This window comes from Physella acuta, unplaced genomic scaffold (genome assembly GCF_028476545.2).
Source record: "Physella acuta isolate Inbredline_101_S28 unplaced genomic scaffold, ASM2847654v3 ptg000098l, whole genome shotgun sequence".
Lineage (NCBI taxonomy): Eukaryota > Metazoa > Mollusca > Gastropoda > Physidae > Physella > Physella acuta.
In genome coordinates this window covers 234,809-248,280 of record NW_026731618.1, presented here as the reverse complement: position 1 = coordinate 248,280, position 13,472 = coordinate 234,809, and the positions used below count along the sequence as shown (strand labels likewise).

General features: G+C 42.7%; 1 protein-coding gene across 2 annotated transcripts; it reads left to right on the top strand.

Annotated features, from left to right (window-relative positions):
- The first annotated feature begins 44 nt into the window (after positions 1 to 44).
- On the top strand, positions 45 to 12,582 carry LOC131930348 (phospholipid-transporting ATPase ABCA3). Of its 2 annotated transcripts, none has more exons than XM_059286810.1 (6): positions 45 to 179; positions 2,710 to 2,936; positions 4,138 to 4,325; positions 4,746 to 4,916; positions 9,117 to 9,324; positions 11,676 to 12,582. In XM_059286810.1, the coding sequence occupies exons 2-6, from the start codon at positions 2,721 to 2,723 to the stop codon at positions 11,859 to 11,861; spliced, it is 969 nt and encodes a 322-aa protein (XP_059142793.1). In that variant the 5' UTR covers positions 45 to 179; positions 2,710 to 2,720; the 3' UTR covers positions 11,862 to 12,582. The 2 variants fall into 2 exon arrangements, with proteins under 2 accessions (XP_059142793.1, XP_059142786.1); XM_059286803.1 differs by having other exon boundaries at positions 11,640 to 12,582.
- Positions 12,583 to 13,472: the final 890 nt, after the last annotated feature.

Below are 13,472 nucleotides of genomic sequence, written 5' to 3'. Positions count from 1 at the left end.
TGGTAGGGTAGATAACATTGAATATTGTAACGCCAGGTACTTGATCGTGTGGCTCTTGAGGCGACCGTTAAAAAAATGGACGGGTCATCCAGACAAAACCCCGTTGGAGGAGGACAGTGACGTCACAAAGGAGAGAAAACGGGTGAAAGACACGCAGAAGGAAACATTACTACAGACTGGTAGCGTGGTGGTCTTGTGCTACGTTGTGTTCAGTGTGTTGTTGTGTTGTGTTTAATAGTGAAGAATGTTCAGACTCTAGTGCAGAAGAGAAGCACACATTTTTATATTGTTCAACATTCCTTTGTATTTTCTATATCTCCACCGTCTGCCCATGTCCCTACAATGTTGGTGGTTTCATATCTCCACCGTCTGCCCTACAATGTTGGTGGTTTCATATCTCCACCGTCTGCCCATGTCCCTACAATGTTGGTGGTTTCATATCTCCACCGTCTGCCCATGTCCCTACAATGTTGGTGGTTTCATATCTCCACCATCTGCCCATGTCCCTACAATGTTGGTGGTTTCATATCTCCACCGTCTGCCCATGTAAAATGTTGGTGGTTTCATATCTCCACCGTCTGCCCTACAATGTTGGTGGTTTCATATCTCCACCGTCTGCCCATGTCCCTACAATGTTGGTGGTTTCATATCTCCACCATCTGCCCATGTCCCTACAATGTTGGTGGTTTCATATCTCCACCGTCTGCCCATGTCCCTACAATGTTGGTGGTTTCATATCTCCACCATCTGCCCATGTCCCTACAATGTTGGTGGTTTCATATCTCCACCGTCTGCCCTACAATGTTGGTGGTTTCATATCTCCACCGTCTGCCCATGTCCCTACAATGTTGGTGGTTTCATATCTCCACCGTCTGCCCATGTCCCTACAATGTTGGTGGTTTCATATCTCCACCGTCTGCCCTACAATGTTGGTGGTTTCATATCTCCACCGTCTGCCCATGTCCGTACAATGTTGGTGGTTTCATATCTCCACCGTCTGCCCATGTCCCTACAATGCTGGTGGTTTCATATCTCCACCGTCTGCCCATGTCCCTACAATGTTGGTGGTTTCATATCTCCATTGTCTGCCCATGTCCCTACAATGTTGGTGGTTTCATATCTCCACCATCTGCCCATGTCCCTACAATGTTGGTGGTTTCATATCTCCACCATCTGCCCATGTCCCTACAATGTTGGTGGTTTCATATCTCCACCGTCTGCCCATGTCCCTACAATGTTGGTGGTTTCATATCTCCACCATCTGCCCATGTCCCTACAATGTTGGTGGTTTCATATCTCCACCGTCTGCCCATGTCCCTACAATGTTGGTGGTTTCATATCTCCACCGTCTGCCCATGTCCCTACAATGTTGGTGGTTTCATATCTCCACCGTCTGCCCTACAATGTTGGTGGTTTCATATCTCCACCGTCTGCCCATGTCCCTACAATGTTGGTGGTTTCATATCTCCACCGTCTGCCCTACAATGTTGGTGGTTTCATATCTCCACCGTCTGCCGATGTCCGTACAATGTTGGTGGTTTCATATCTACGTCTGCCCATGTCCCTACAATGTTGGTGGTTTCATATCTCCACCGTCTGCCCATGTCCCTACAATGTTGGTGGTTTCATATCTCCACCATCTGCCCATGTCCCTACAATGTTGGTGGTTTCATATCTCCACCGTCTGCCCATGTCCCTACAATGTTGGTGGTTTCATATCTCCACCATCTGCCCATGTCCCTACAATGTTGGTGGTTTCATATCTCCACCGTCTGCCCATGTCCCTACAATGTTGGTGGTTTCATATCTCCATTGTCTGCCCATGTCCCTACAATGTTGGTGGTTTCATATCTCCACCGTCTGCCCTACAATGTTGGTGGTTTCATATCTCCATTGTCTGCCCATGTCCCTACAATGTTGGTGGTTTCATATCTCCACCGTCTGTCCATGTCCCTACAATGTTGGTGGTTTCATATCTCCACCATCTGCCCATGTCCCTACAATTTTGGTGGTTTCATATCTCCACCGTCTGCCCATGTCCCTACAATGTTGGTGGTTTCATATCTCCACCATCTGCCCATGTCCCTACAATTTTGGTGGTTTCATATCTCCACCGTCTGTCCATGTCCCTACAATGTTGGTGGTTTCATATCTCCACCGTCTGCCCATGTCCCTACAATTTTGGTGGTTTCATATCTCCACCATCTGCCCATGTCCCTACAATTTTGGTGGTTTCATATCTCCACCGTCTGCCCATGTCCCTACAATTTTGGTGGTTTCATATCTCCACCATCTGCCCATGTCCCTACAATTTTGGTGGTTTCATATCTCCACCGTCTGCCCATGTCCCTACAATTTTGGTGGTTTCATATCTCCACCATCTGCCCATGTCCCTACAATTTTGGTGGTTTCATATCTCCACCGTCTGCCCATGTCCCTACAATTTTGGTGGTTTCATATCTCCACCGTCTGTCCATGTCCCTACAATGTTGGTGGTTTCATATCTCCACCGTCTGCCCTACAATGTTGGTGGTTTCATATCTCCACCGTCTGCCCATGTCCCTACAATGTTGGTGGTTTCATATCTACGTCTGCCCATGTCCCTACAATGTTGGTGGTTTCATATCTTCGTCTGCCCATGTCCCTACAATGTTGGTGGTTTCATATCTCCACCGTCTGCCCATGTCCCTACAATGTTGGTGATTCTAGATGCCCTCCTGATGGTGGACCTCCAAAAGACCTACTGCCATCTGACGTCTTGCAAGCCCGCGGTTCACCCGACAAATCTGGGGATTCCCGACAAGGAGTGTCTGGGTCTGCTGGGCAAGAACGGTGCCGGGAAGACAACTCTGTTTAAAATGCTGACGGGTGACCTGAGCATCACCAAAGGAAACGTCTACATGAAAGGGAAAAACATAAAAACGCACTTAAAAACCGTGGGTCACACTTGATTTCCGTTTGCTTTAATTTTAAATTTCATCATTACTACTGGTGAATGTCCAGTCTATGATGAGTTACTTCCCTTAATGTAACAGGTCCAGTGTATGATGAGTTACTGCCCTTAATGTTACATGTCCAGTCTATGATGAGTTACTGCCCTTAATGTTACAGGTCCAGTCTATGATGAGTTACTGCCCTTAATGTTACAGGTCCAGTCTATGATGAGTTACTGCCCTTAATGTTACAGGTCCAGTCTATGCTGAGTTACTGCCCTTAATGTTACAGGTCCAGTCTATGATGAGTTACTGCCCTTAATGTTACAGGTCCAGTCTATGATGAGTTACTTCCCTTAATGTAACAGGTCCAGTGTATGATGAGTTACTGCCCTTAATGTTACAGGTCCAGTCTATGATGAGTTACTGCCCTTAATGTTACAGGTCCAGTCTATGATGAGTTACTGCCCTTAATGTTACAGGTCCAGTCTATGATGAGTTACTGCCCTTAATGTTACAGGTCCAGTCTATGCTGAGTTACTGCCCTTAATGTTACAGGTCCAGTCTATGATGAGTTACTGCCCTTAATGTTACAGGTCCAGTCTATGATGAGTTACTTCCCTTAATGTAACAGGTCCAGTGTATGATGAGTTACTGCCCTTAATGTTACAGGTCCAGTCTATGATGAGTTACTGCCCTTAATGTTACAGGTCCAGTCTATGATGAGTTACTGCCCTTAATGTTACAGGTCCAGTCTATGATGAGTTACTGCCCTTAATGTTACAGGTCCAGTCTATGATGAGTTACTGCCCTTAATGTTACAGGTCCAGTCTATGATGAGTTACTGCCCTTAATGTTACAGGTCCAGTGTGTGATGAGTTACTGCCCTTAATGTTACAGGTCCAGTCTATGATGAGTTACTTCCCTTAATGTAACAGGTCCAGTGTATGATGAGTTACTGCCCTTAATGTTACAGGTCCAGTCTATGATGAGTTACTGCCCTTAATGTTATAGGTCCAGTCTATGATGAGTTACTGCCCTTAATGTTACAGGTCCAGTCTATGATGAGTTACTGCCCTTAATGTTACAGGTCCAGTCTATTATGAGTTACTGCCCTTAATGTTACAGGTCCAGTCTATGATGAGTTACTGCCCTTAATGTTACAGGTCCAGTCTATGATGAGTTACTGCCCTTAATGTTACAGGTCCAGTCTATGATGAGTTACTGCCCCCAGTTTGACGCCCTCCATGACGTGTTGACAGGACGAGAGACCCTGTACCTGTACGGCAGGTTGAGGGGGGTGCAGGAGGGCAGCCTGCGTGAGGTGACCGAGACCATCATCGACTTCATCACACTGAGGCCTCACGAGGACAAGTGCACATCACACTACAGGTTTTTGACGCCATCTCATCGTACAACTCACGTGACATTTGATCTACTGGTTATCGAGATCTGATACCATCAATAGAATAAAAATAAATTAGGCTGGCTAGTGGTCGATATATCTAATCCACATTTTAGGCTGGTTAGTGGTCGATATATCTAATCCACATTTTAGGCTGGTTCGTGGTCGATATATCTAATCCACATTTTAGGCTGGCTAGTGGTCGATATATCTAATCCACATTTTAGGCTGGTTAGTGGTCGATATATCTAATCCACATTTTAGGCTGGCTAGTGGTCGATATATCTAATCCACATTTTAGGCTGGCTAGTGGTCGATATATCTAATCCACATTTTAGGATGGCTAGTGGTTGATTTATCCAACCCACATTTACGGGTGGCTAGCGTTTGATATATCGTATCGATAGTGGCGGCAACAAGAGGAAGCTGTCTGTTGGTATAGCAATCATCGGCAACCCCCACTTCATCATGTTGGACGAGCCGACAGCTGGTCTGGATCCGGTGTCCAGGAGAAGTCTATGGCGGTGTCTGCATATGATCAGGTCAGCTGAGAGAACACTGGTGCTGGCGTCACACAGGTAGGTGAACACAGGTGTGTGGTCACGTGGTTAGGTGGACGATGGTGCTGACGTCACACAGGTAGGTGAATACAGGTCACGTAGTTAGGTGGACGATGGTGCTGACGTCACACAGGTAGGTGAACACAGGTGTGAGGTCACGTAGTTAGGTGGACGATGGTGCTGACGTCACACAGGTAGGTGAACACAGGTGTGAGGTCACGTAGTTAGGTGGACGATGGTGCTGACGTCACACAGGTAGTTGAATACAGGTCACGTAGTTAGGTGGACGATGGTGCTGACGTCACACAGGTAGGTGAACACAGGTGTGTGGTCACGTAGTCAGGTGGACGATGGTGCTGACGTCACACAGGTAGGTGAATACAGGTCACGTAGTTAGGTGGACGATGGTGCTGACGTCACACAGGTAGGTGAACACAGGTGTGAGGTCACGTAGTTAGGTGGACGATGGTGCTGACGTCACACAGGTAGGTGAATACAGGTCACGTAGTTAGGTGGACGATGGTGCTGACGTCACACAGGTAGGTGAATACAGGTCACGTAGTTAGGTGGACGATGGTGCTGACGTCACACAGGTAGGTGAATACAGGTCACGTAATTAGGTGGACGATGGTGCTGACGTCACACAGGTAGGTGAACACAGGTGTGAGGTCACGTAGTTAGGTGGACGATGGTGCTGACGTCACACAGGTAGGTGAATACAGGTCACGTAGTTAGGTGGACGATGGTGCTGACGTCACACAGGTAGGTGAACACAGGTGTGAGGTCACGTAGTTAGGTGGACGATGGTGCTGACGTCACACAGGTAGGTGATTACAGGTCACGTAGTTAGGTGGACGATGGTGCTGACGTCACACAGGTAGGTGAACACAGGTGTGAGGTCACGTAGTTAGGTGGACGATGGTGCTGACGTCACACAGGTAGGTGAATACAGGTCACGTAGTTAGGTGGACGATGGTGCTGACGTCACACAGGTAGGTGAACACAGGTGTGAGGTCACGTAGTTAGGTGGACGATGGTGCTGACGTCACACAGGTAGGTGAATACAGGTCACGTAGTTAGGTGGACGATGGTGCTGACGTCACACAGGTAGGTGAACACAGGTGTGAGGTCACGTAGTTAGGTGGACGATGGTTCTGACGTCACACAGGTAGGTGAATACAGGTCACGTAGTTAGGTGGACGATGGTGCTGACGTCACACACGTAGGTGAACACAGGTGTGAGATTACGTAGTTATGTGGACGATGGTGCTGACGTCACACAGGTAGGTGAACACAGGTGTGAGGTCACGTAGTTAGGTGGACGATGGTGCTGACGTCGGGTCTACGACAAATTCCCGAAAGACACTTGCCCGAATGCCGTTTGCCCGAAGGCCGATTTCCCGAATGGACACTTGCCCGAATGCGACAAATGCCCGAATGGACACTTGCCCGAATGCGACAAATGCCCGAATGGACACTTGCCCGAATGCGACAAATGCCCGAATGGACACTTGCCCGAATGGGACAAATGCCCGAATGGACACTTGCCCGAATGCGACAAATGCCCGAATGCCACTTGCCCGAAGGCCGTTTGCCCGAAAAATGTTAACATTATATATTACTAAATAATCATTTGTAATCAATTTAAATTTAAAATGTTAGTAAACAAAACACATCTGCACAAAAAGAAAGTGAAAAAATAATATTATATATTACCACGCAGACTTTTAAAATTAATTTGTATTTAAAAATTTAAAAAGTGTAGAAACATACTTTCTCTTCCATATATGAAATTAGACAAAAATACAATTTTCATTCATCTCCGGATTTTAAAATGAATTTTGCTTTCTTTATTAAGTAATCGCTTCAACACATTGTCTTAACAAGGCGCATTAAATGAGATCAAACATATTTGGCTACGTTTAGTTTTAAACATCGCCACCTAGACCTCGCCTCATTCTTTTGTTAAATGATCACCACACAAGTTAAGCATAACAAGATAAATCAAACAAAGAGAATCAAACGCGCCTCTGTTCAATGTTGCGAGACGCCGCGCCGCCTACGCCGTGTCATAAAAGCTATATAACCACCGCAACACGTCGGCTAAACAAGGTGTTCAAAACATTCATCAAAAGAATGTTAGAACGCCGCCGCCAACATCACCTACATTTATTAAAGAATAAAGTTTTTCTTACAGCACTTTCTCAGTTTTGAAAAAAAAAAAGATAAATTTAAAAGTATAAACAACTTTGTTTTATGCTTAGAATTGTGTTTTTAATTAAAAAAAATTCAAACTTAAATTGATTAAAGAATGTCTATTTGGAAATATTATTTATTATCTAATATTAACATTTTTCGGGCAAACGGCCTTCGGGCAAGTGGCATTCGGGCATTTGTCGCATTCGGGCAAGTGTCCATTCGGGCATTTGTCCCATTCGGGCAAGTGTCCATTCGGGCATTTGTCGCATTCGGGCAAGTGTCCATTCGGGCGTTTGTCGCATTCGGGCAAGTGTCCATTCGGGCGTTTGTCGCATTCGGGCAAGTGTCCATTCGGGCATTTGTCGCATTCGGGCAAGTGTCCATTCGGGAAATCGGCCTTCGGGCAAACGGCATTCGGGCAAGTGTCTTTCGGGAAAACGTCCGGCTCCCGCTGACGTCACACAGGTAGGTAAACACAGGTGTGAGGTTACGTAGTTAGGTGGACGATGGTGCTGACGTCACACAGGTAGGTAAACACAGGTGTGAGGTCACGTAGTTAGGTGGACGATGGTGCTGACGTCACACAGGTAGGTGAATACAGGTCACGTAGTTAGGTGGACGATGGTGCTGACGTCACACAGGTAGGTGAACACAGGTGTGAGGTCACGTAGTTAGGTGGACGATGGTGCTGACGTCACACAGGTAGGTGAATACAGGTCACATAGTTAGGTGGACGATGGTGCTGACGTCACACAGGTAGGTGAACACAGGTGTGAGGTCACGTAGTTAGGTGGACGATGGTGCTGACGTCACACAGGTAGGTGAATACAGGTCACGTAGTTAGGTGGACGATGGTGCTGACGTCACACAGGTAGGTGAACACAGGTGTGAGGTCACGTAGTTAGGTGGACGATGGTGCTGACGTCACACAGGTAGGTGAATACAGGTCACGTAGTTAGGTGGACGATGGTGCTGACGTCACACAGGTAGGTGAACACAGGTGTGAGGTCACGTAGTTAGGTGGACGATGGTGCTGACGTCACACAGGTAGGTGAATACAGGTCACGTAGTTAGTTGGACGATGGTGCTGACGTCACACAGGTAGGTAAACACAGGTGTGAGGTCACGTAGTTAGGTGGACGATGGTGCTGACGTCACACAGGTAGGTGAATACAGGTCACGTAGTTAGGTGGACGATGGTGCTGACGTCACACAGGTAGGTGAACACAGGTGTGAGGTCACGTAGTTAGGTGGACGATGGTGCTGACGTCACACAGGTAGGTGAATACAGGTCACATAGTTAGGTGGACGATGGTGCTGACGTCACACAGGTAGGTGAACACAGGTGTGAGGTCACGTAGTTAGGTGGACGATGGTGCTGACGTCACACAGGTAGTTGAATACAGGTCACGTAGTTAGGTGGACGATGGTGCTGACGTCACACACGTAGGTGAACACAGGTGTGAGGTCACGTAGTTAGGTGGACGATGGTGCTGACGTCACACAGGTAGGTGAATACAGGTCACGTAGTTAGGTGGACGATGGTGCTGACGTCACACAGGTAGGTGAACACAGGTGTGAGGTCACGTAGTTAGGTGGACGATGGTGCTGACGTCACACACGTAGGTGAACACAGGTGTGAGGTCACGTAGTTAGGTGGACGATGGTGCTGACGTCACACAGGTAGGTGAACACAGGTGTGAGGTCACGTAGTTAGGTGGACGATGGTGCTGACGTCACAGTTAGTTGAATGGGGGTCATTTAAAATGTAGAGGCGTTGTCCAGCTGGGTACGTTGTTCATATAAAAATGCCCAAATGTGTGATCAAATGTGTTCCGAGGTAGTTGTATTAACGAAAAATCTAGTTCAGAAACCCCACAATGTGGAAACTTGTGGAGGAAAGTCCATTTGGTATGTGGGGGAGGGGTGTGAAGTTGGTATGTTGGGGAGGGGGGGGGGGCTGAAGTGGGTACATATTGTCCGTGTCTTCCAGTGATACATAGGAGAAAAACATTTCAGCATGGAAGAATGCGAATCTCTGTGTACACAGATTGCAATCATCAAGAACGGAAACATTCTTTGTCTGGGCAGTTCTCAGCACTTAAAAACCAAATTCGGTCAAGGCTATTCAGTCTTCTTGCACGCGCAACAACGAGAGGGCGGGAGTTTGACGCCCTTAGAGCCAGCTGTTGAGTTCATTATTGATTGTATTGGCACGGAGGTCAAGGTACGTAAATATTCACATTTGAACTGACATGAACACTGGTAATTTTTCAAGCTCGTCTTCTTCGGCAGCCAACCATGGACATGTAACAGCTCTACCATAACTATGTTTAGTTACCAAAGATCGCTGTTTTAAACTATTTCCTGATTCTATAACTTCTTAGCTTGATTCAGTTGATAATTTTACTTTCTATTGTATCCATCAGTAACGGCCAGTTCCATTTGTTTGTTATCAAATTCCGCACAAATAAAATCATGTAGGTAGCTAGTTGTTTCTCAACGCTGAATACTTTGTTTTTTAGACAGCCAGCAGTTTGTCTCAGTTGGCAGAAATATCAAATATACCCTCATAGTTTTTGGTAGCTTTTTATTCTTTTCTATATTTTCTTTTCACGCACTAATAACAATTTGAACCTGAATGAATACAAATTTAATTTTTTCTAACAAAGGTAAGCTACTTTGCAAATACTAATTTGTAAACCAGATATATTTTATTTCCCAGTAAAACAAAGGAGCTTAGGTCAAAGTACATAAATAAAAATTATTTAAATTTTTTAACCTAAATACTGAAATAAACACAGGTAATAATAATATTAAGCTACACCAATTTTTAAAAAAATAAATAAAAAGATATCAAAGGGAAGCTACTGTACAAAAACTAGCTTGTAAACATAATATACTTAGTTAATTCCCTTAGACCGTGAAAAACTCAATTCAAGGTGCAAATATAAATAGTCACATTTTTTTGTTTTTATATTTTAATCAATTAAAAAATATATATATATCTCCAATCGATGCTGGTAATGATATTCGGCTAGAAAAAGCAGACGAATAAAAAAATATGAATTTATTTTTCCAAAGGGAAGCTACTGTACAAATGCTAGTTTGTAAAGAGAATATATTTAGTTATTTCCCTTAGACCGTGAAAAAAATGGGGCAATGTCAAGGTAAAAATCGTAAAAATCACGTTTTGGTTTGTTTTTGTATAGATTTTTTTATAAAAAAATATTTCTAATCGATAGCGGTGATGATATTGGGCTAGAAAAGCAGACGAATAAAATATGAATTTATTTAATCTAAGGGAAGCTACTGTACATATACTAGTTTGTAAATAGAATATATTTAGTTATTTCCCTTAGACCGTGAAAAAAAAAATGACACAACATCAAGGTAAAAATCTTAAAAATCACGTTTTGGTTTGTTTTTGTATAGATTTTTTTAGAAAAAAATATTTCTAATCGATATTGGTGATGATATTGGGCTAGAAAAGCAGACGAATAAAATATGAATTTATTTAATCTAAGGGAAGCTCCTGTACATATACTAGTTTGTAAATAGAATATATTTAGTTATTTCCCTTAGACCGTGAAAAAAAATGTCAAGGTAAAAATCTTAACAATACCACTATAGTTGATTTTTATATTGAACTTAGATTTTTTTAAAAAGATCTCAGATTGATTTTGGTTATGATATTGGGCTAGAAAACAGACGAATAAAAATACGAATTTATTTGATCAAAGGGAAGCTACTGTACATATACTAATTTGTAAATTGATTATATTTAGTTATTTCCCTTAGACCGTGAAAAAAAATGAAGCGAAGTGAAGGTAAAAAACTTAACAATCACGTTTTGGTTTTGTATATTTTAACCTACATTTTTTTATAAAAAATAGTTCTAGTCGATATTGTTGATGATATTGGGCTAGAAAAGCAAACTAATAAAATATAAATTTCTGATCTAAGGGAAGCTACTGTACATATACTAGTTTGTAAAGAGAATATATTTAGTTATTTCCCTTAGACCGTGAAAAAAAATGAGGCAATGTCACGGTAAAAATCTTAACAATACCACTATAGTTGGTTTTTAAAATATTTTAACTTAGATTTTTTTAAAAAAGATCTCTGATTGATTTGGGTAATGATATTGGGCTAGAAAAAAGACGATTAAAATATGAATTTATTTAATCTAAGGGAAGCTACTGTACATATACTAGTTTGAAAAGAGAATATATTTAGTTATTTCCCCTAGACCGTGATACAAAAATATGACGCAATGTCAAGGTAAAAATCTTAACAATACCAGTATAGTTGTTTTTTATATTGAACTTAGATTTTTAAAAAAGATCTCTGATTTAATGCCCAGCCCTCCTACCTCCCCAGGTGTTTAATGCCCAGCCCCCTACCTCCCCAGGTGTTTAATGCCCAACCCTCCTACCTCCCCAGGTGTTTAATGCCCAACCCTCCTACCTCCCCAGGTGTTTAATGCCCAACCCTCCTACCTCCCCAGGTGTTTAATGCCCAACCTTCCTACCTCCCCAGGTGTTTAACGCCCAACCCTCCTACTACCAACTGCAGGTGCCCGAGAGCACACGCCTGTCCAGACTGTTCAGGATTTTAGTCAGCGCCAAGAAAAATTTTGACTTCCGCCACTTCTCAGTCCAGCAGACGTCCCTAGAGCAGGTCTTCCTGCTGCTCATGAAGGAACAGACAGCACCTCAGCTAGCACCAAAGAATAATGTTTGTTGTCATCTCAGCTATTAAATGTCATTTGTTTGTTGTCATCTTAGCTATTAAATGTCATTTGTTTGTTGTCATCTTAGCTATTAAATGTCATTTGTTTGTTGTCATCTTAGCTATTAAATGTCATTTCAACAAAACCTGCTCTGAACATGTATTTGTTGTCATCTCACCTATTAAATGTCATTTCAACAAAACCTGCTCTGAACATGTATTTGTTGTCATCTCACCTATTAAATGTCATTTCAACAAAACCTGCTCTGAACATGTATTTGTTGTCATCTCACCTATTAAATGTCATTTGTTTGTTGTCATCTTAGCTATTAAATGTCATTTCAACAAAACCTGCTCTGAACATGTATTTGTTGTCATCTCACCTATTAAATGTCATTTCAACAAAACCTGCTCTGAACATGTATTTGTTGTCATCTCACCTATTAAATGTCATTTCAACAAAACCTGCTCTGAACATGTATTTGTTGTCATCTCACCTATTAAATGTCATTTCAACAAAACCTGCTCTGAACATGTATTTGTTGTCATCTCACCTATTAAATGTCATTTCAACAAAACCTGCTCTGAACATGTATTTGCTTGTGTACAACTGCATTCAAACATGTACAAGACCTGTTGGTGTAGGACCAGATGTGTTAAACTCAAGCTCAGTTTAGCTCTAGCTTTAAGCTCAGTTTGACCAAATAAGCAGGTGTCACTTCAATGAAGGTGTGTCCATGCAATGAGTGGTGACAGTGTAGCTGCCCTGACAGAAGTAAAGTGGTGACACCAATACCTGCAACACAAAATGTGTACTATACAAGTAAAGTGGTGACACCAATAACTACTACACAAAATGTGTACTATACAAGTAAAGTGGTGACACCAATAACTACTACACAAAATGTGTACTATACAAGTAAAGTGGTGACACCAATAACTACTACACAAAATGTGTACTATACAAGTGGTGACACCAATAACTACTACACAAAATGTGTACTATACAAGTAAAGTGGTGACACCAATAACTGCAACACAAAATGTGTACTATACAAGTAAAGTGGTGACACCAATAACACAAAATGTGTACTATACAAGTAAAGTGGTGACACCAATACCTGCTACACAAAATGTGTACTATACAAGTAAAGTGGTGACACCAATACCTGCTACACAAAATGTGTACTATACAAGTAAAGTGGTGACACCAATACCTGCTACACAAAATGTGTACTATACAAGTAAAGTGGTGACACCAATAACTGCAACACAAAATGTGTACTATACAAGTAAAGTGGTGACACCAATAACTACTACACAAAATGTGTACTATACAAGTAAAGTGGTGACACCAATAACTGCTACACAAAATGTGTACTATACAAGTAAAGTGGTGACACCAATAACTACTACACAAAATGTGTACTATACAAGTAAAGTGGTGACACCAATAACTACTACACAAAATGTGTACTATACAAGTAAAGTGGTGACACCAATAACTACTACACAAAATGTGTACTATACAAGTAAAGTGGTGACACCAATAACTACTACACAAAATGTGTACTATACAAGTAAAGTGGTGACACCAATAACTGCAACACAAAATGTGTACTATACAAGTAAAGTGGTGAC

Excerpts from the sequence above, each read along its gene's own strand:
- LOC131930348 (XM_059286803.1), top strand. The coding sequence starts at position 2,721 with ATGGTGGACCTCCAAAAGACCTACTGCCATCTGACGTCTTGCAAGCCC. Across the intron at positions 2,937-4,137 it reads TAAAAACGCACTTAAAAACC|GTCCAGTCTATGATGAGTTA; the intron begins GTGGGTCACACT and ends TTAATGTTACAG. Across the intron at positions 4,917-9,116 it reads CTGGTGCTGGCGTCACACAG|CATGGAAGAATGCGAATCTC; the intron begins GTAGGTGAACAC and ends AAAACATTTCAG.